Source organism: Cyprinodon tularosa, unplaced genomic scaffold (assembly GCF_016077235.1).
Source record: "Cyprinodon tularosa strain WSP-4 unplaced genomic scaffold, ASM1607723v1 ctg299, whole genome shotgun sequence".
Classification (NCBI taxonomy): Eukaryota; Metazoa; Chordata; class Actinopteri; order Cyprinodontiformes; family Cyprinodontidae; genus Cyprinodon; species Cyprinodon tularosa.
The window spans coordinates 253,612-275,822 of NW_024039006.1; the positions used below are offsets into that span (position 1 = coordinate 253,612).

General features: G+C 40.0%; 1 protein-coding gene across 1 annotated transcript; it reads right to left on the reverse strand.

The window, feature by feature from the left end:
• Positions 1-89: 89 nt before the first annotated feature.
• Positions 90-22,082, reverse strand: prkd4 (protein kinase D4). The gene is made up of 18 exons (XM_038291339.1): positions 21,925-22,082; positions 19,518-19,678; positions 16,264-16,402; positions 13,807-13,938; positions 8,922-9,076; positions 8,660-8,843; positions 5,296-5,379; positions 4,792-4,939; positions 3,512-3,635; positions 3,073-3,150; positions 2,787-3,000; positions 2,683-2,708; positions 2,535-2,607; positions 2,271-2,377; positions 2,030-2,191; positions 1,581-1,947; positions 1,415-1,500; positions 90-254 (listed from the first exon to the last, which is right to left on the reverse strand). Exons 1-18 carry the CDS (start codon positions 21,944-21,946, stop codon positions 90-92), a joined length of 2,427 nt encoding a protein of 808 aa, XP_038147267.1. The 5' UTR covers positions 21,947-22,082.
• Positions 22,083-22,211: the final 129 nt, after the last annotated feature.

Genomic DNA, 22,211 nt, shown 5'->3' on the forward strand with positions numbered 1-22,211 from the left:
TAAATGACCAGCACTTATTACAGTCTATTATTTGTCCATTGAAAAGTCTTTACCATATAAAAAAAAAAATCTTTTTTGGTTTGTTTTTATCAAATTTCCATTTCATTGTCGGGGTCCCAGCAGAAATGTGAAGGGAAGCTCAGCCCCCTCTGCTCAGCGTAGCTCCTCCAGTGCTCCTCGTCTCCTTTATGTGTCAGATACCTGGAGCCCATCCTCAGCTCGAACTCCCTAAGGTCACACCACAGCTGGAAGTTCTGCACGCAACACAGTGAAATAAAAATCAATTCATGAAAACAACACTTTTTTTAATCAGGGTATGACAAAATCTCCTGATTTTTCACATTTTTTCACAAAAAAACAAGGATTTCAATGTAGACCAACAGAAAGTAGGGTATCATTTCATTTCGATACTCCTGGGGAAAAAACTCCTTTAGTTGTCCTCATTGAATTAATAAAAAAAGACTAAATCTGGATGAGACTTAATGTCAAAATAATATTAGCAGGAAGAAGAAAGTCACTATCGAAAGAATAGCAATAAAGTGAGAAATGCTATGAAAAGTTTGCCATAAAGTAAGAAGAAGGTGAATCAGGAGAAATAAGGAAGCTGGGGAATTATGGGTAGATGGAGGCAGGCCAGAAAAAAAACCCCCAAAAAATCAGCTGGAGGCAGATAACTAGAAGCACTTTTCAGCAAAACGATCCTTAACAGACAGCCAGAGCTACAGCCAGTCATATCCAAGCTTTAGAATGGCCTAGTTAAAGCACAGAACCAAGTCCAGCCAGGAATCTGTAGCCTGCAATTATATATTCAAGGGCACTTCCATCTAATCTGAATAATCTTAAGGAAACTGCCAATTTTATGGAGTAAAATGGCTCCTCGGCAGATTCCTGCTCCGAGTCCTACTTGGTAAAATGATATAACCTTAAAATAAAACATAAGCTATAATTATTGCCTAGTATCTTCAACATAAAAAGTTATTTTTATTTTTAGCATTTAAAATGAGGAAAAAAGAACAAAACTTTGAATGAAGATGAAGCATGAATTTCCCTCTGTAGGATATTATTTGATGTAAAACAAAGAAAATTTGATCTAAAAACATATTTCTGGTTATTTTAGTGTGATTCTTTTGTAAAAACTCAACCAAATATTCTTTGAAAAAACCCAGAAAATCTTTAAAGACTGGTATATGTTATCAAAGTAAATTAGTTGGCTCTTTATATCATTTTAAGGCCATTATTAGGAGTCATTGTAGAGGTTCTAAAGAGACACTGGCAGCTCTGGAAACGTATGTTAGCAGAGAGAAGGTTTCACAAAGTATTTACTTAGCGTAGCCGCCTGCTTCACAATCACACCCGTAAGTGTTGATCTATCATATAACACCAGAAAAAAAGAATTGAGGGAAAAGTTTGAGACCTGCAGCCAGGAGTGTCCCAGAGCTTTGCCCACGGTGAACCTGCGTCTCACTGCCACCTGCAGCAGGTTGCTGATGAGGCTCACAGCTGCAGAGGAAGTGACACGTGGAGTCAGGTTGGTCCTTCTGATTGAACAAACTCAAGGATTCACAAACTCAGGGTCTGACCTTCCAGAGAGATGGTGGACCAGGGCTGGCGGGGGTACATGAAAGCAGCGTTGGTGATCTGCTGTCGGATGTCCTCGTCTTCATTGAAGGGGAAGGTCCCGCTCAGGCTCACATACATGATGACGCCCACGGACCACATGTCCAGGGAGCGGTTATAGCCGCTGCTGCTGATCACCTCGGGGGCCAGGTAGGCCGGGGTTCCCACCACCGAGCGCCGGAATGACTTCTCACCTATGATGCGTGCGAAACCGAAGTCGCACAGCTTCACCTGAGGGAAAGGGTCGGCAGAGACCAGCAGGACATTTTCCGGCTTCAGGTCGCAGTGGGCCACGTGTTTCAGGTGGAGATACCGCAAAGCCTCGAGAATCTGCGGAAACATGAGCAACAGCCTTCATAAAATGCACACAGTCAGGAAGAGACGCAGAGGATGTGGAAGAGTTGAGCTCTACCTGTATGACCAGGAAGCGAGTGATGCGTTCAGGGAGCCGGCCCTTCTCGCTGGACAGGATCATCTCCAGCATGTCTCCATGGAGCTTCTCCATGACCACGAAAACATGCCTGCAGGTTTCAAACATCGCCTCCAGCACCACCACTCCAGGGTGGGAGAGATTCTGAGCGACAGAACGGATGTAAAGTCATCAGAGATCGCAGCAATAAGCCGTAAATCACCTGGTAGGGGATTCTACACACCTGCAGGATGGCCACCTCGTTCCTCAGCTGTCTCTCCTGTTGGGTCGGGAAGCGCGTCTTGTCGATGACTTTGATGGCGACTGACCGGCCCAACTTCCTGTGAGTACCTGGTGGATGAGGAGTCGTTTTGTTTGGGATGCTGTTATTTACAATCATTCATCAGAATCCAAACCAGCTCTTAGCGCCAGAACATCAGACCCCTACTAGACAGCGACGGCTGTAGAAATGACTTAACAGAACATCAAACACTTCCTTCCTTCTCACCTTTGTACACCACTCCAAACTGCCCCGACCCGAGGACTTCATCCGTAAAGATCTGGTACACTGAGCTGATGTCCTGAAACACATAAAAACTGCGTTGAGCTCTGAAGTTTATCAGAAAAATCCCTCTAAGGTTCAAATTGATGCTTACCACGTTGTCTCTTTGCAGATCTCTATCTGTAACCAGAAGCATAGCAGATTTGTAAAACGGGACTACTGTCCTTGCTGGAGAAGGGAACTTTCCGGCCGACTCACCCTGTTGTTGTTCGGCTTGTCCCGTACTGCTCTGCAAGGGCATCAGAGCCTGGTAGATGGAGCTCTCCCAGGCCACGCCCTCATCCCCAGCCTGCACGCAAAACACCAGAGAGGCCGTGACCAGTTCAAAGGAGTGGCTATCGGTGCCTGGCAGCGAGGGCACGGAGAGCCGGGCGGGGCCACGCACCTGCAGCACCTCAGACAGAGGGATCTCCTGCAAGAAAGGAACGCCGTGAAGGTGCTGGAGGACATCTGAAGAGCTACACTGCTGTGCAGCAAGTTGTACCTTGTAATACTTGGTGCTGCTCTCATTCTGGTACAAAGTGATTGTTTTCCAGTCCAGGATCCAGTAATGCCGTTTCCTCTGAGAGCAAAAAAGTTCAACTTATGTTATTTTTGAGAATTTACTAAAAGAGAAGACAGATCCCAGATCCATTTACTGTTAGGATAATTGATAAAGTGATCATATGGTTAGTTAGGAAAATAATCCCAAACTCAGTTTCCATTCTCAGAGAAATCCCTCAAACCAAGGCAGCAAGGGCAAGACAGCAAAAAACTATCTAAAGTTGAAACAAGCTCTGTAGATATTATATCCAGAGAAGCATTAGAGATCGGACCAAACTTACACCACCACACCTACACTGGATTTTCTATTCAACAGGATGGTATCACCTAGCAGCCTCACTGACTCCACCCACTGGTTAGGAGGAGCACCAGCGTCTCACCAGAGTGTCTGTGTTGGTGTTGTGCAGCAGCCAGCCTTCTCTCAGGACTCCTCCTCCTCTCCTCTTAGTGTGATGCGCCGACTGGACAAGCCTCATCAGGGGAATATTGCTGCTGAAACAGGGACTGATGGAGGAGAAGGAGACAGAGAGAGTGAGGGGCAACAACAACCCAGCTCCAGGGTTTCATTTGACACTTTTTTCATTCCTGTTTGTTATTGTTATGAGTTTATGACTGATATTTCTACAACAGGTAGGTTTAGGTGGTAAACAAGTAGAATTAAGAAGGAAAGAAGGAAGGAAGGAGCGAAAGAAACGGAAGGAACAAACCAAAGGAACGAATGGAAGGAAGGAAGGAAGGAAGGAAGGAAGGAAGGAAGGAAGGAAGGAAGGAAGGAAGGAAGGAAGGAAGGAAGGAAGGAAGGAAGGAAGGAACAGACGAAAGAAGGAAACCAGGAAGGAACGAACGAACGAACGGAAGGAACGAATGGAAGGAAAGAACAAACAAACAAAGGAATGGAAGGAAGGAACAAAGAAAGGAAGGAACGAACAGACAAAGGAAGGAAGAAGGAAACAAGTAAGGAAGGAAGGGAGGAACGAAGGAACAAAGGAAGGAAGAAGGAAACAAGGAAGGAAGGAAGGAAGGAAGGGACATAAGACGGAACTGACGAAAGAAGGAAACAAGGAAGGAAGGAAGGAAGGAAGGAAGGAAGGAAGGAAGGAAGGAAGGAAGGAAGGAAGGAAGGAAGGAAGGAAGGAACATAAGACGGAACAGACGAAAGAAGGAAACAAGGAAGGAAGGAACGAACAAACGGAAGGAACGAATGGAAGGAAAGAACAAACAAACAAAGGAATGGAAGGAAGGAACAAAGAAAGGAAGGAACGAACAGACGAAGGAAGGAAGAAGGAAACAATTAAGGAAGGAAGGGAAGAACGAAAGAACAAAGGAAGGAAGGAAGGAAGGAAGGAAGGAAGGAAGGAACATAAGACGGAACGGAAGAAAGAAGGAAACAAGGAAGTAAGGAAGGAAGGAACAAATGGATGAAGGAAGAAAGGAAGGAAGGAACAAACAGAAGGAACGAACGGAAGGAAAAAACGGAAGGAACGAATGGAAGGAAGGAAGGAAGGAAGGAAGGAAGGAAGGAAGGAAGGAAGGAAGGAAGGAAGGAAGGAAGGAAGGAAGGAAGGAAGGAAGGAAGGAAGGAAGGAAGGAAGGAAGATGTTATGAAGTTAATTCATATCAGCTTCAATTATCTGACATCCTCCAGGTAACTCTCTCTAACCTCATGGGCTCTCTCAGCTGCTCCTCTTCCACTATCTCAGGCAGAGAGTCTCCATCGGAGGACATCTCGTCCTCTGAGGTGTCTAGTGTTGGGCTGGTGAGCTCGGACTCAGCGTCCTCAGGATCTGGTGGGCAGCTATGGTCGGCCGCTGAGAAGGAACCACACCGTTTTTAGAACAGGATGACCATCACCTTTGGCTCATTTCACATGATTTCGATTGCCAAGAATGCAAATGCTAAACCTCTATGTTCCTTCATATTTTCTTCCTCTGACTTTAAGTGACTAATTCAGATGAGCTAAAAAGGATCATCCAGCTTTCCCAGTTTTCCTCTGAATCATAATCTCTAGCAGAAATATAAATGGGACTTTGCTGGTAAAGGTGATGACTCCTGAGGAGTTGGGTGAGTCACTTCCTGTCTGATCCGAGCAATATGGAAACAGCCTTCGTCTGTTGTTGCTTGGAACCCAGAATGTAGAATAAAAGTGAACAGAAGTGCAGCTTACCACCCCCATTGAATGCCTTCTTCTCTCCTGGACAGTCTCTGGGGACGAGCGGCTCGCAGCGCCGGTGGCAGTTAAACCTGCAGTCTGACGAGATGAAGACAGAGAGGCTGACAGGATGACACAGAAGCTTCACTCTCAAAACTCACAGGAGTGATCAGACTTATCCTCAGGCTACACAAACTTTAACTGGTTCCAGTTCTCCTGATTAAAATTCATGAATTAGACTTCTTTAGGCTCAGACGTGTTCATGCATGTAACAGAATTAGTTACGAGCCATCTGTTGGCTCAGATTTGACAGCACCATGTTTATGTGCCTGCCTCGGCGGGCGCACTGGGAGCTGAGGAGCCTCTGATCCAAACATGACCAATCAGAGTCAGGCTGAAATGGAGCAGAGCGGCTAAAAACGGCCCCAGAAGAGGGACAGCAAGAAGCTTCTACTGCCTGCATGTCCAATGGTTTACATTTACTCATCATGAGCATGACTGGACATGGGGATGAGGTAGAGCTGCAGGGTCAGATACATACACACATTAATTGTGCCGTAATTCTGTTTGGATATTTGATCAGTCTTCTCTGGAAAATGGAGAAACCTTTAATTTGATTGAAAATTAAGTTTATCAAGGATGGCACATCAAACATTGTCATATATAGAAATAAACAAACAACCATTGGTCTGCCACAGGCTGAAGAGTCTAAATTCAGTCACTGTTTTTATTGCAGGTGGTAAACTGTTATGAGGCCTTGTAAATGAGAAGGAACCTTGACCAAATCATGTTTTATATTTTGCAAGTTTACCGTTTCCATTAATTCAATTCAATTCAGTTTATTTATATAGCATCAATTAACAATACGTCATCTCAAGGCACTTTACAGTTCACGAGATCATACAGTCAAATTGATTCAAAATTTTCTACCTAAGGAAAACCAGTTGATTGCGTCGACTCATTGACTCAGATGCAATCCCTCACACTAAGCATGCTTGTAGCGACAGTGGAGAGGAAAGCCTCCCTTTTAACAGAAAGAAACCTCCAGCAGAACCAGGCTCAGTGTGAGCGGCCATCTGCCGAGGCCGACTGGGGTTCAAGAAGAAGCAGAGATAGCAGAGAAGCACAGAAGCAGATATACAAAAGGCAACTGTAAAAGGTGGCCCCGTCCGGGAAACACACAGCCAGGTAGACAAGCTCCGAGCCAGCTCCCATGTCAGAGGATGAAGAGAGAACATCCAGCCAGTCACAGTCAGAGAAACAGGACTTCACTGAAAAACAGGCTGATCTCCATCATCTATAAACAAAAGTGTTGATGGCAGCAGCACAGCTGATATTTCTTTCCAGGATAGTGTCACAACCAAAAAGGAACAGACAAGGCAAAGCTACTATGAGAAAAAGCAGAGAGAGTATGGTAGGGATTGAACTAACAGATTCTGTAAAGTGGAAGAATAAAGATAAAATGAAGCAGAATGATGAAATATGGGTCCCTATGTCCTCCAGAAGTCTAAGCCTATAGCAGCATAATTATAGAGATAGCTCAGAGAGCTAACAGCCTATCTACTTCCAGCTCCTGTACTGCTGACTTTGGGAATCCTTCTACTCACTGATTCCAAGACAAGACTGCTAATATATTTGAAAGTTACTTTTAAAAAGGAAAAACGTCTAAAATGATCAAAACTTAAGAAGCTCCAGTGTGCCTCTTCATTGATGTTTGATCTAGGACTTGAAGTGCTTGTTTATACAACAGCACCGTAGGCTTTAACACAGATTGAGCTGATTGGCTCCAAACAGTGACACAGTATGACATTTGATAAAACATCATGGCCTTTGTGCATAACTGAGCAGTTATAACACATGATCATATAGGATGAAAACAGCTTAGGTTGGTTTTAAAGATTTTGGACACTTTCCTAATGTGAGCATAAAGATTTACATGGGAAACAAGAAGGACATCCAGGTATTTAAACTCATCCAAACAGACTTTATGCCTGATTGTAAAACCTAATGAGACTGTTGGCTTAGAGTCAAACTGTGATTCTCTGTTTAGCAGCTCTGCAAATTTTTTTGCATGTACAAATATACTGGCGTCATCTGCATACATCTTCCATTTAGCAGCTTTGATACCATCCTGTGGAACACCCATTTATTGAAAAACTAGATTTAATTCCATTACCTTTGACGCATTGTTCTCTGTTTTTAAATATGTGCTGAACTCAACTCACAGAGTTTGCTGTAAGTGTAAACCAGTAATTAAGTCAGATTGCTTCGTCCCATAAAAATCCAGGCGTCCTTTTTGAACGCCCAGCTGTGTGCCAGTGGCAACCATAAGCCTCTTGATTTAAGGACAACAAGTTGAAAGTAGTCCTTCTTCTTTTCTCCGTCTGATTAGTTTGACGCGTCAACATCACTGGCAGCAAAACAACCCCCAGCATGATGCTGCCACCAATATGCCTGACAACCGATAACGGATTAGGTCTAAAATCTCATCCAAAATCTATGATTGTAGCCATTTATCTCCATTAAATAGAGAGTGCTCTAATATCCAGTCAATAATATGGCAGCACCTTACTGACCGCTATGGAAATTCGATTTTCTGTGACTTTTTCCTTTGATTTTTTAATTAAATCTTTGATCAGAGACAGTCTCTCACAGCTTAATGTAAACTTTTGACCGTTTATATTTAGAGAATTTCAACAAACATATAAATTAACTTGTGCACTAAAATTATTATTTTTTTTTTTTTTTTTTTTATCACTGAGGTTATTTTTTATAGAATTCTCCCACCCTGAAAATAAACAGTTTTAATCATTTGTAAAAAGTCCCATATTAGTTTAAATTTCATGCACAGGATGAGTTTGTATAAAATACCGTCTGCAAATGTTATTTATTTACAACCCAGTAAATATTTCTTCTAAATACCTTCCTCTTATGATAAATCTTAGTATTTAAACACTCTGCAATCTGAAATCTCAATTAGTCTTTTTTTTTTATAAGTGCATTTTTTCTTGAATTTTTCTTGAAGGAAAGTGAGACATGTTGCCAATGGAACAAGACAATTTACATTTAAAATAAAAAAAAAATGCATTGATTGCAATGTCATATTTCAAGTGCATATTATCTAATCATCTTATTCTGTGAGTAAAAATACTCATTACATTTGCAAGAAATCTTATTTACCTACTCAAATAAAGGCTAAATACACCTAATTTAAGACATTTTTCTTATTGCTAGATAATTTTTGCAGGGTAAAAACTGTCACATTTATAAAAAAAAATCAGGTCATTATTCTTTATTTTTATATTTTGTACTTTCCATAACATTTACATTGCTAAACCAATTTTTTTAGCGGTTTTGAGGTGATAAGTCTTGTTCCTACCTGAGCACTGCAGCCCCTGTCTGAAGAGCCCTTTGAGCAGCCGGTGGCAGTACTGGCAGACTGTGGGTTTGGTGTAGCTGTGGATGTGGAAGGTGTGGGGGACCTGAGGGCGGCTCTTGTCCCCAAGCCAGACAGGTGGCTCGTTCCACGACGGAGGCCTGGATGAGGGCTTCGACAAGCTGATCTAGTGGAAAGTTGTTTTTTTTTAAAGGTTTAAATGAGCAAGACCTGCATGGGAGAAAAAGGCAGGTAGTCATCTTACCTCCTCCAGACTGCCTCCAGCCTGACTGGACAGCGAATGCGTACGTGGTCTACGTGGCGGAAACAAGGATAAGCTGGTGCTGACTTGCCGTCGAACTCGACTGCAGTCATTGGGTAACAGGAAGGCACAACGTTTGTGAAAGTCTAAACCACAGCCTGGGGAGATGGAGAGCAGACGGAAAACCTGCCATTTATTTATTACCCTCCAACCTTCAAAACTTATCATTTTCTACATTTTTTGTCACGTCACGACACAATCTATGAGATATTTCATTTGGGGTTTGAAATAGAATAGAATAGAATAGAATAGAATAGAATAGAATAGAATAGAATAGAATAGAATAGAATAGAATAGAATAGAATAGAATAGAATAGAATAGCAAATCCCTTTATTTGTCCTACAATGGGGAAATTCTGGTGATATACCAGGAAAAAATAAGGTCTAAAACGGTAAAGCGGAAAGAAAAAAAAACAGTTTTCAACATTTAAATTTAGATCGACAATCTATTTTAGAACAATCCACTATTGTGCTGCTCGATCTCAATATAGATGCAGCTATAGGAAGCTGCTGTGGTCAAAAGAGTCCAAAACGCAACAGGTTTGATCTTCGAAAGGTTTGCATGCAAACAAACAAAAAAAACACATGCAAACTGGAAAGATGATCTGCAAAGAATGTGCAAATCAATTTATGTGTAAAGTGAGCAGAACAGCTGAGGAAACTTTTTTGCAGACGTGCTTTTATGAACAAGTAGATTATATGCTTATAATCCAAATTTAGCAAGTTATCTATCCTGAAACTGGGGGAGCAGTTTTTGTGTCTATATTTAACAAGTTTGAGGATGAGGCGTAAACTCAAGCGGGAGTTTCTGCAGTTATTGCTGCCAGAATGGAGGCTTTGGGACAATGAGAAACAATGGAGAGAGAGTCTGGGAACATATGTAGAAATAATAATGTTAGTATAAAATTGGGGGGGAAAGAAACATCAACATGGGACAGATTGATCCAGCAGAAGAAAAAGAAACTTTATGGAACAACTTAATGAACAACAAAAAAATATATATTGACTAAATTTCTATATTGTGGCGTATTTATTAACAAACCAAAAGATAAAAAAAAAAAAAAAACCGCCAGTGAAGATCTATCAGAGAGCCTTTGATGGTTGTGGGGGTGTGCACATCTCTAACTTCTGGTAAGAGGGATCTTTTTTTCCTCCCTCGTGTTTCTTTACTGCTCCACAGTTATGCTGAATGAAATATAACAGGCCTACTTTGCTTTGCAATAATATATAATCAGCACAGTTTAATTCACTGTGAATTCACTAGAACAAATAGATGCTCCACATCTCCCACTGCTGGATTCTAAAGCTGGCGCTCTCTCCAAAAGGAGAGCAAGGGGGTTGGGAAGGAGCAGACCAATTCAGCACTACCAGGTTCTTATCATTAGATTGTTATTTTTATTGTTCCAAAATGTTATTAAATTGTTCATGAGTAATGGGAAGATGAAGCGGGAGATGGACAGGCAGATTGGTGTGACTTTTGCTGTGAAGCGGGCGATATACCGGTCCTTTATGGTGAAGAGAGAGCCAAAAGGCAAAGCTCTTGAATTAACGGTCGATCTACTTTCCTACCCTCATCTATGGTCATGAGCTCTGGGTCCTGACTGAAAGAACGAGATCCCAGGTACAAGCAGGCGACATGAGTTTTCTCTGTAGTGTGTCTGGGCTCTCCCTTAGAGATAAGGTGAGGAGCTCAGTCATTTGGGGAGGAGTCAGAGTAGAGCTGCTGATCCTCCAGATCGAAAGGAGCCAGTTGAGGCTGCTCAAGCATCTGGTTAGGATGCCTTTTGTTTGCTTCCTGATGAGATGTTCCAGGCACGTCCCACCGGGAGGAGGCCCAGGGGGAGACCTAGGATGCGCTGGAGGGACTATGTTTTTCAGCTGGCCTGGGAGCGTCTTGGGATTCCCCTGGAAGAGCTGGCCCAAGTGGCTGGGGAGATGGATGGATGGATGGATGGATGGATGGATGGTTTTTTCTCTTTTTTAAATCTAACTTTTATTCTCATCTTTTTTTTTTAATCATTTAAATTTTTCTTTGCAGCACTTTGAAACACTCATGTAAAATTTACTACAACTAATGTTAAGGCTATGCAACATCAATTGAAAATGATATTTTGGTATTTCAAAAATCCAGTGATGAAATTAGTACAATATGTTTTTAAACTTTTAAATAAAAGTTTTATACTAAATGTCATACAGGGACTTGTTTCTTTGACAGACAGCGGTAGATAAAGCTCAAAATAACCTTATTGCATACATAAAAGTATAATTATAATGCTAAGCAGACCATCTCCATATGAACCATATAGTCTTTTCTTATCTTTTGAAAAAAATCTCAGTAACTTTAGAAATAAACTTAGACCAATTTTTTATTCCCACCAGGGGCAATTCGTTTGAGCAGCTCGGAAGAAAAACAGACCCCAAAAAAAAAACAGGGTCTTTGGTGATCAAAAATAATAATAATAAAAAAACAAAATAGTAAAAAAAATGAATAAGAAAAAATAATAATAGCAGCTTAAAAACAGTCTCACTACAGAGAGTTTAGAAGTCAAATCGCTGTATAAACTATTCTGCATAAACACTTGATATTTAGTCCAGCCCTAACTAATATTCATCATTATTTTTATTGTTATTCTTATTTTAATTATTATCATTATTTACTTCATCTCAGTGCTTAAAAAGTCATATTTTCTTTAAGGCCCTTCCAACACTCACTCATTTAAATACAGCAGAACGCACATGCACTCTTTTTCAGATAACCGGCTGCAAACTCAATTTTATGCAAATGATTATTTTGACCCTATAAAGATCAGGCCCTATATGTGGAATAAAACCATCCCCCTGATTTGATTGTTCTGCAACAAGAAACATGGTGGTGGCAGCATAATGCTGTTCATAGAGGATTGGTAAGTGAATGGAGCCAAATAATGGAAACAGTCAAACATCAATGATTCGGAAACTAAAGAATTGAGGCTGGAATACAGGATCTCCATCATCTTCCTGTATCACAAACAACCAATTTTGTGGCTTTAAAGGTCAAAGCTGCAACTATTTTCATCAAATAATTAATATAATGTCTTCATAACTTCCGGAGTGGTGATGAAAACAGTTTCAATTTTACTGAAAGTGAAGGAAGGAAGCCATTTATGCTAAGAGAGAAAAACCAACCTTAAAGGGGGCGGACTCAGATTTCAGCTCTCAAAAACCTACAATGCAGCAATAGAGTAGATTCCTTCCTACTATCATCTCAACCCCCATCACCATGAAGGGGACAAAACATCCCACCTGGTCAGCCAGGCCAACAATGCCCCTAACGACTCCCCTTTCAGAGGCATAGACCAGTATCGTGTATAGCAGGCTAAAAAAAGATCTCAACGACTCCCCATTCCTAAAGGACGGACCTGTTTGTTCGGTTCAATTTGCATGTTTTCTAAGCCAAAACAAGGCTATGCTATTGGTCCACTCTATAAAGGTTGGTACTCAACGCTAATTCTGACATTTTGAAATGAAAAAGCTTCCTGGATGGGAAGCAAAACGTCTTCAAACTTTGAAACAAAGTCCAGTGGATTGTTCTTTTTACTTTTTTGGAATGACATTGAACTGGACGACTGAGAATCTTAACCAGCAATTTTACTGAAGAGAAAAAGTATTTAAAATTTGTTTTATAAATTTTAACGGGTCCAAAATCTTTAAAGGAATAGTACACCCAAAACATGATTAGCCTTCATTTTCTACTCACCCCCATGCTGAACAACACTCTGGAGTACTTTTTTGATATCTCAAATGCATCTGGAGATCTGGGAGGCTTCTTGCTGTCTGCTGACATTCAAATAATGGAGGTCTATGGTGCCCGAGACAGAAAGGTCTATAACAGTCCACAAAAAACGTGTCAATATTCCTCCATACTGCTCGTCCAATGTATTCCAAATGTCCTGAGTGGGTAGCATCCAGAATTTACTCGAAACGAAGTCATTTAGAATGTTTTTAGAGCATAAACAGTAGTGTATAGGATTTCCTGAAAGCGCATCCTGAAAGTTCCGTAAAAAAACCGTAGCGTCATGAACGCGCCGGCGCGCTTTCAGGAAATCCTATACACTACTGTTTATGCTCTAAAAACATTCTAAATGACTTCGTTTCGAGTAAATTCTGGATGCTACCCACTCAGGACACTTGGAATACATTGGACGAGCAGTATGGAGGAATATTGACACGTTTTTTGTGGACTGTTATAGACCTTTCTGTCTCGGGCACCATAGACCTCCATTATTTGAATGTCAGTAGACAGCAAGAAGCCTCCCAGATCTCCAGATGCATTTGAGATATCAAAAAAGTACTCCAGAGTGTTGTTCAGCATGGGGGTGAGTAGAAAATGAAGGCTAATCATGTTTTGGGTGTACTATTCCTTTAAATATTAACTTTTTATCACAACGTTAAAATTAAAGGTTTTTGCAGCAATAGGAATAGTAAGGAGCTCTAGCATTACCAGATCCTAGACCCTCATTGCACTTCTCATTCTGACATTTTTCAGAAAAAAAAAGTGAAAGAAGAGGAAGCAAAAACACTCAAAAGTCAATCAGAGGTTGCAAGCTTGCTTATGTACAGGTACATTAAATGTTAGCATTGGTAGACGTAGCAACCAGCTGGCGAAGATTTGCAAAAAAGGTTGGAACGGAGCAAGCAGGTGCGCCATTTACTGGCCGTGAGGAGTTAGACATGTAACCATCTCTTTCAATGTGACGACATGAGGAAAAGTTCAAGAGGGTTGAACACTTCAACAAAGTGCAGTAGTTGTTTAAACTGAGCTCTGCAGAACGAGCGGCGGTGGCTTTACCTTCACATTTCAATCCCTGTCGCACGAGGCCCCACAGCATCTCCCCACAGTGGTGACAGAAGGTGGGGGTCCGGTACGACTGGACCACCAGGCAGTGAGGACGCATCCTCATCTCAGCCACAGAAGCCGATCCTGGTTTCAATACAAAACAGAAGACTTGCAGATAAAAGACATTTCTTCCTAAAATGACCTTCATCCTAAAATTACCTCAAAATGAACGTCAAGTCTTAAATTCCCAGCCCCTTCCAGCATAACGCTTTAGAAAACAAGTCAGCATTAGCAAAGTATTTACAGTAAGTGCATTAAAATGCTTTTTTTTCCCCCCACCAGTGATTAAGCTCAAAGCACAGCTCTTTAGTGTGGCAGAGTGTTGGTGTCCTTGTTATCTTTATGGATGTTTGTTTTGACTTAGAGGCTTAACTGCGCCTCATGGTGGTATTTAGAGGCTTTGGAAAGGTGGTTAGTGTAAATACAGGAGCCTGGAGCTCACACATTAACTGTTTAACTGTGAATATTAAAATGCAGAAAGGTACCTTAAGTAACGGCAATGCATATTTATCCATTTAAACCAGAACATTTTTTCCATAGTTCTATCGACAGTGGCTTTTAAATGGTTACACTTGCCTTTAAAATGACAGATTTAACTTCTTTTCCTCAAAATCAGAACTGTTTAAGGGAAATAAATCCAAATATAAGGAATAAATAATTGTTCAATAATCATTTGATTGGATAAGGAAACTCACTCACTGATTACAAACCTGTCATTATTCATACTGTATGCGACCCAGGAGAAATTTCCTCAAAATTCCTTATTTTCCTTCATTAATTATAGACTTTTAATTAAAAGTTACCATCAGAGTAGCATCAGACATTATGCTAACCCCTATGACATAAAACTGAATCTTGCTGCCTGTAAAGTATCTAAAAAGATGTTGATAAAAATGGTTAAAAGTGCTTAACATTTTGCAAACCATAAAACAGATTTACTCCCTCAAACAATAATGATTTTTCAGATAATAAACTATTTTAAAAAACAGTATTAAACAGAAATACCTGTTTTAAAGGTAAATATTTACCAAGGTCTGACCTGAGGTATCAAGAAAAAACCCTGAATAGATCTAATTTGACAGCATGAAGAATAAATCATCTCCATAAGGAAATAGAGCAGATAATGATATTAAGAAACCAGATAAGAGGAAAAACTGAAATTATGCCTCCAGAACCAGTAGCATTAAAAGAAGGTACGTATTCAGATAAGCTCCCAATAGGTTGATGGAACCTCTGAAGAAGCTGCAAAAGTTTCCACTAGTTTACATTCTAGAATTATTTTATTGTGTTTTCCAATCTTCATATGTCTCGTTTAAGTCCTTCAGACAAAGAAAAGATCAAATATTTCCAAAATCCTCACAAAGGAATATTGATCTGATAAAATCATCCTTAATTCTTGAGCCCTGGTTTTTATAATGAGGCATGGAAGTGGCAGCATGATGATGCGGGATTCTTCTTCTGGTGGGGGAAAAGCTGGATGAGATATTGAGTAATGAAGTGAACAAAAACCCTCAGGTTTCAGGTCAACCAGAATGCACTCATGATGTTTTAGTTGGAATACAAACAAACTAACTATGAGCTAATGCTATAAAGGTGATAAAACATACGTATTTAGTTATGTGACGTTTCATTATCTTTAAACACATAAATATGCATAATCACTATATTTTTATAGTTTAGCTTAATTTCTACAGTGAATTTCTAGACTTCATGCTTGTTAATCTGTGACCCAGATCGGAGTCACAACAACCCCAACTTTGGAAATCAATGTACTAGAAGACTGCAGATGAAAGTGGTTTCTTTTTTAGCTTCACATTGAGCTCAAGGCAAAAGTTCTAATAGACGAAGGAGTAGTTCTGAAACGATGGGTTGTTTTTTTTAGTTTATTACGGCACTAGTGACTCCTTTTTCCGAAAGTAGGCTGACAGGAAAGGGGGTATGACAGAGAGAGAGACATGCAAAGGACCACAGACCAAATTCGAACCCGGGTCGACCTCGTCAAGGACTAAGGCCTCTGTACATGGATCATGCGGGCTAATCACTGCTCCACCTGGATGTTTTAATGAGAACGTAATACCCAGATTACAGAGCTCAATCTGTCAGAGATTCTGTGAGGTCACCTTAATAAAGCTGGAATAATACCTCCCAATCTGATGGATTGAGAAACAGTTTGGAAGCTGTAGATTGTAAATAAAAATCCTGATAAAAAGGACTCAGAGTTAAAATTATATTTAAACATAGAAGTTTTGTCTTTATTTACCTACGTTGTTCAATCTGTATGTATCTCTATGCCATCTTATACTAGTCATAAGACACACTCACGATGTAATCTTCCATCTTGATGTTATCGTAAACCCAAGAGCTATCTCTGCACCCATCTGATGTAATCTGAAAGATCTGATGTCTAACCTGCAACAATGATCTCGATGAGGTCTCCGTCCTGCAGCTCGTCCTCGTCTGTAAGCCGCTGCAGCAGCTGCTCAGAGGCGGGTCGATGTCTGAACAGCAGGATCTTCTCACCGGGGCCCACCACGCTGCAGTCTGGAGCCTGCAGACACGGAAGAATCCTACTGATGCATCCAGCAAACAGAAGACTATATATATATATATATATATATATATATATATATAGACATGCTGCTTTCATGCAGAATGTTGGTGTTTCTCCCGGAGTTTAGAAGAAGCCACATTATGAATGGAAGATTTTACAGGAACTATTGCAGACCTGATCAAAGTAAATCAATCATTTCTTTTAAAAGTGGCCAAAACAACTTGAAGTATCTTGATGCTGTCTAAAAAAGAAAAAAAAGGCCACATTGATTTATATTTTTGTATTGAGTATTGATTTTAATGGTGTTAACAGGCATTGATCGCTAATGCCAAGTTTATTCTCTATAAATCTTCCCCTAAATTAGAAGCTCCCAAACCTTTCAGCGTGTGACAACAACAACAACAACCCCCTGAAAAACACAGATAAATATATAGTTTATTAATTTCACTTTAAATTTATTCGCAAATATAAAGTGCAATAATTATTAAAATTTTCAAATAAATTAATTCTTTGAAAATGACATTTAATTATATAATTTATCATTTTAAATGTTTTTTTTATTATGAATTGGTTAATTTTTAGAAATTAATGGAATATTTAAGATTTAAATTATTTATTAGATAAATAAATAAACAAATAAATGTGTACTTATTGTATAGAGCATTTACATTTATCTGTCTTCTCATATATTCCGGCCTCCTGTCTACCTCAGAGATCCTATAGTATTGATTGTGAAACCCGTCTTGTGACCCCCTGAGAACCCATCTTTGTGTCTTAAGACCCCCCAGGGATCCTGGGCCCCAGCTTTGTGAAACCCCCCCTCAAATATTATGACAACAGAAAGTCACAGAGTAAGTTGAAATAGTGCAAAAGTAGATAAAGTTTCTAAAATAATGAAAACCTTATTGTAAAGAAAAACGATGGAGGTCTTTTTGGTGCCATAAATAAAGTAGTCATAGCTCTCATAATAGAATTCTCCTGAATGTTGCATTTTTTAGTCACAAAGGTAACCTGATCAAACCAAAAGTAGCTTTTTTTAACCAATGATGCCATTTATTAAAGAAAGAGAGTGATCCAAAATAACCTGTCCTCTGTAAAACATAGAGAAACTTAAAAAGAACCTGTATGACAGCAGGAAGTAGGTCAAATTTCTAAATAAATACCTTTAACAGAACCTATTAGACAGCCTGGAGCTGCATAAAAGTGATAATCATCTGAATAGCGTCAAAAATTTAAAGTGAAAATGAAACAAAAAAAACAGAACAAACCAAAAAAAGCTATCTAAAGTTTAGTGATATGTTACCCTACGAGTGACTCAATAAAGGTTTTAGCATGGCCTAGTCCAAGGATGGACTTTATTCAGATTGAGAGGCAGTGAGACCAACATAAACAACTTAAATCTCCGCATAACAGTAACATAACAGTTCTCCAGAAAACAAAGTGATAAAAATTACTCCCTCATGAAGTAAATGGTAAATGGGCTTATATAGCGCTTTTGAGAGTCAAGAGAATCAACCAAAGTGATTTAAACTACGGTATATTCAGTAATTTAGTCATTCATGCACACACTGATGGTGGTAAAATAAATTGCAGCCACAGCGGCCCTGTGGATCACTGACAGATGCGAGGCTGCTGTACACTGGTGCCGCCAATCCCTCTGACCACCATCAGTAGCCAATGCAGGTGAATTTTCTCACCCAAAGACTAAATAACACTGGGGCTCGAACCGACAACCAGCCAATTGCAAGGCAAACTCCTGCAGCCGTTGCCACTGTCGCCTCACTGTCTGAGTAAAGGACTCAGTCTGTATCCAAACTAATCTAATCGTAGCCTTTTGTTGCTTCACCTTTCCTGAGGTCAAACGTAAAAACACCATCATAGGTAGAAAAAGGAAGTCCACACCGCTGTAGACATCGCTATGCAACCAAACCACACATGGAAGATGTTACAGATGCTACAAAAAACAAACACAATTTGCAAAAATGTAGCCAACAGATGAAGTTTTACCTCATAAAACCCAAAATATATGAATATGATTACGTTAGCATGTGTCATTCAGAGTACAGGTAAAGAAACTGTTTTAATGGTAAACTCTGCTGTCTATGCATCTGTCATGCAAAGGATTGTGGGACAGCATCTAAGTATCTGTGAGTGACCCTGCAAGCTTCCTGTGCTAAAGGAACTAAGCTAGGAAGACTAAAGGCTCCTGTCCTTTTTTATTAAACAGAAATAAGTAATTAAAGTTATTAGTTTCATGGCCTTATAATTTATATATATATATATATATGCCTTATTTATAGCTTTTCTAAATATTTAATGAAACAAAAACACCAGCTTTATCAAACTGATCAAATTAGACAATTGGATTAACTAGTATTTGTAAAATGCTGATTTCCAGGAAGGTCGATGCAAAACCAGAAGAGTAGCACCTTTAGTAACTCGTCTGCAAAGCATGACATTTACCTTCTTTCTTGCATAGCCTGCTGACCCAATGCCCGGAAACTCAGGTTTATTTCTGTGTTTGAGAGGAGGCACACAACCTACCCTATGTGTGTGTGTGTTAGAGAGTGTTTGACAGAGGGGAAAGGCTGTGGTTGGAAAGTTTTCTGCACTCTCAGAGACCACACAGATACTGAGGCTGCATGAAGGCCAGAGCCAATACAACACCTGCAGCAGCTCGGTCTAAGCCACAGCTGATGCGCTGTACTACTTCTGAAGATCACAGAAATGCTTCAAAAGGACTGAAGCTGTTTGCGTTTTAATCGAGAAGAGACATAAATCCGGGACAAACATTAAATCAGCCGCAGATTAGGCTGCAGAGCAGCAGAAGCTGTCAAAAGGGATGGCGTACTTTGCATTAACCGACATGAGCTGGTCTTTAAGAGTCCACTTCCTGTCTGCGTGCTAAAAAAAACAAACATTTTTTGTTCTTCAAGTGGGTCTGTGTTAATGTTTACAGCAGATTCATTTATACATTTGTTACATAAGATATATAATTAAGCTTTTTTTTTCCACATTAAATTGTATAAACCTTGACCAAAATCCCAAATTGTGCACCATCCAAAGACTGAGCTGCAGAATCGAGGCCCTGCTGCTGTTTGCTTCTCCTCACCTTCCTCTCTATGACTTCGGCCGCCAGTCTGCGAGCGTGGCGGTAGCTCAGGTTTCCGGGCGGGACTCGAACCATGTCCCTGAACAGCCCCAGTTGGAACTGGACCACAGCCGACGAGGTGATGCGGGGGGCTGTCTCTGCAGACATGGACGCACGTTCTGTTGGAAAACATGGAGGAATTAGTTGATTCTAAAAATAAAAGTATCATAAAAATGATTACATTTGAAAAATTTAATTAGCCTTCAATTAATAACATAATTACAAGTTTAAATATTTATTTGATGCTGTTTCTAAATAGAAAATTCTTTAAATTTAACCAAAACAGAGTGATAGGAGATCTTTAAGAGATCTTAATCCCAACTTATTGCACATCGGTGTAAGAAAGACAGATGTAACACCTATATGTCACAAAACCACTGCGTTGAGGGTCTCTGAAGGGTGCAAGCCACAAAAAGTTACTGTCGAACAAGTTTTCTCAATAATGAGAACATGGTGCTCTATCCATTCACAGCAGGAAAGTTTAGTAGTTTAGTGCTTCTTTCTGTATCTCTGCTTCAGTCTCCTTGAACCCCAGTTGGCCTCGGTAGATGGCTGCCCACACCGAGTCTGGTTGGAGGTTTCTTCCTGTTAAAAGGTAGTTTTTCTCTCCACAGTCGCTACATATATGCTTGGTGTGAGGGAGTGGATGCAATCAGCTGGTTTTCATCAGATAGAAAACTTTGAACCAATCTGCCTGTATGATCTGTTTTAATCGCCTCTGTAAAATACTTTGAGATGAAATTAGTTGTGAATTAGCGCTTTATAAATAAACTGAATTGAAAAGTAGAGAAAGGCCAAAGCAACAGGAATGACTGCAGATTATGAAGAAGTGTGGAGGAGATTCACAAGGTGCTGTAGTTAGGGTTCCAAAGGCCAACACACATAAGAATATCCAGCAATCTATCTAAATCACTTTAATAAGCTGCTCCTAAAACACAAAGTCTTAACTGTGCTATATATATTGGACTATATATTGATGCAAAACTTTTTTGTTGTCTAGTAATTGACATTTTTTCCTTCTACTCAATTTTCCATTGATATCCTGGAAGAAAACAATCTGTGAGCGGCCGGCTTGTTCAGCAATGATCTTCAGTGGCTTAACCTTTTTCTGGACCCTATCGTGGACATAAGAGTTTGTGTTTTCATTAGCTGTCCAGCATTATGAAAACTTTTAGAAATGAACATAATAGATGCAAAACATCTGGAAAGGGTTCCGTCCATAGCAGTTTTTCCACATTTAGTTATGTTACAGCCTTATTCCCAATGGTATTCAATAATCTCTTGTCAAATATTGCATGCAGAGCTCCTCTTTATGATAATGGGGTTTTTTTCTATTCATAATCTTGCAAAAGTTATTAAGCATAGAAAAAATAATGAAAATTTATGAAATATTGATAGCCTTTGCCATGAAGCTCCAAAGTGAAATCCCAGAGTTCCTCTATGGAGAGAGAAGATCGTTCCAGAAGGAAAGCAATTCACCAGTCAGGTATGGCAGACTGTGAGGAACCTGTTGAACTCTCATAATAGGAACAAACTTCTCTGACCTAATGAGACAAAGATTGAACCCTTTAATACGAATACCAGGTTTTATCTTTGAAGGAAACCAGGGGATTTGGTGTCCCTACAGCGAAGCATGGTGGTGGCAGTATCATGAAATTATCCGATTGTCCCCAGAGAGAAATCCTGGATGATAATCTACTCAAGAGGAGAGACCTTAGAACCACTCAGACCTTTCAGCTGGTCACAGATGTCTCCCATTCAGCCTGATGGAGCTTGATATGCTCAGAATGAAGGAAACGGCCTAAAGGTGATAAACTTAGGCTGTAATCGCTGTGGATCTATAAAGCATTAAGCAAAGATTTTGAATACTGACGTAAAAGTGTGTTCTTAGTTTTCTGTCTGTTATTAATTTCTGCACTGTTATAACAATAGATTGTCTGTAAAGCGACCGATTCAATAAACTTTGGAATAAAATGAGCAGTGCTGGGATACTTTTTGGATGCTCTGCATCACTTTATGTGTAATTTGTATCATGTTTTTTAGATTTTAAATTGAGTTAGTGAAGCTTTTAAACAGTGCTCCAATTCATTGAGAACTGTTCATCGGATAGAGTAAAGCTAAAACCATGAATCTGCAGCTCCCGTTTGAATCAAGTTTCAGAATATCTAAATTTGGCATCACAGCATAGGTCCTAAATAGCAAGTGACGTTTCAAGCATCTCTCTTCCCTTTATCTACTTCTGCTAGTACGATAAATTACACTGTATGGTGAAAGGATGAAACATTGAGGTTAATTACTGCTCTCTCTTCAGTATCCATTTAATGAAAATAAAAACACATTCAAAGCCTCTCTGGGTAAACGCTCTTACTTTCTGGACCTGCTTCATTCATGCTCCAGAGTTCGACATCTGGACGAGGCAGCGGATCAGTCAGTCCGTCATCGTGGCGCTGATTCTATGAAGAGCCAGTGGGTCTGGTTTCCTCTGTGTGGGGCTCGTCTGTCAATGAGACAGGAAGTAGCTGAGAACCCCCCCTCCCCCTGTGAAGGATGCATCAGTGCACCACTGGGTTAACACCTCCAGCCCAAGCTGCAAAACTAGAACACAAACACATGCTTTGAACTGGTTTCAAACATAAAAAAAAAAAAAAAAAAAAG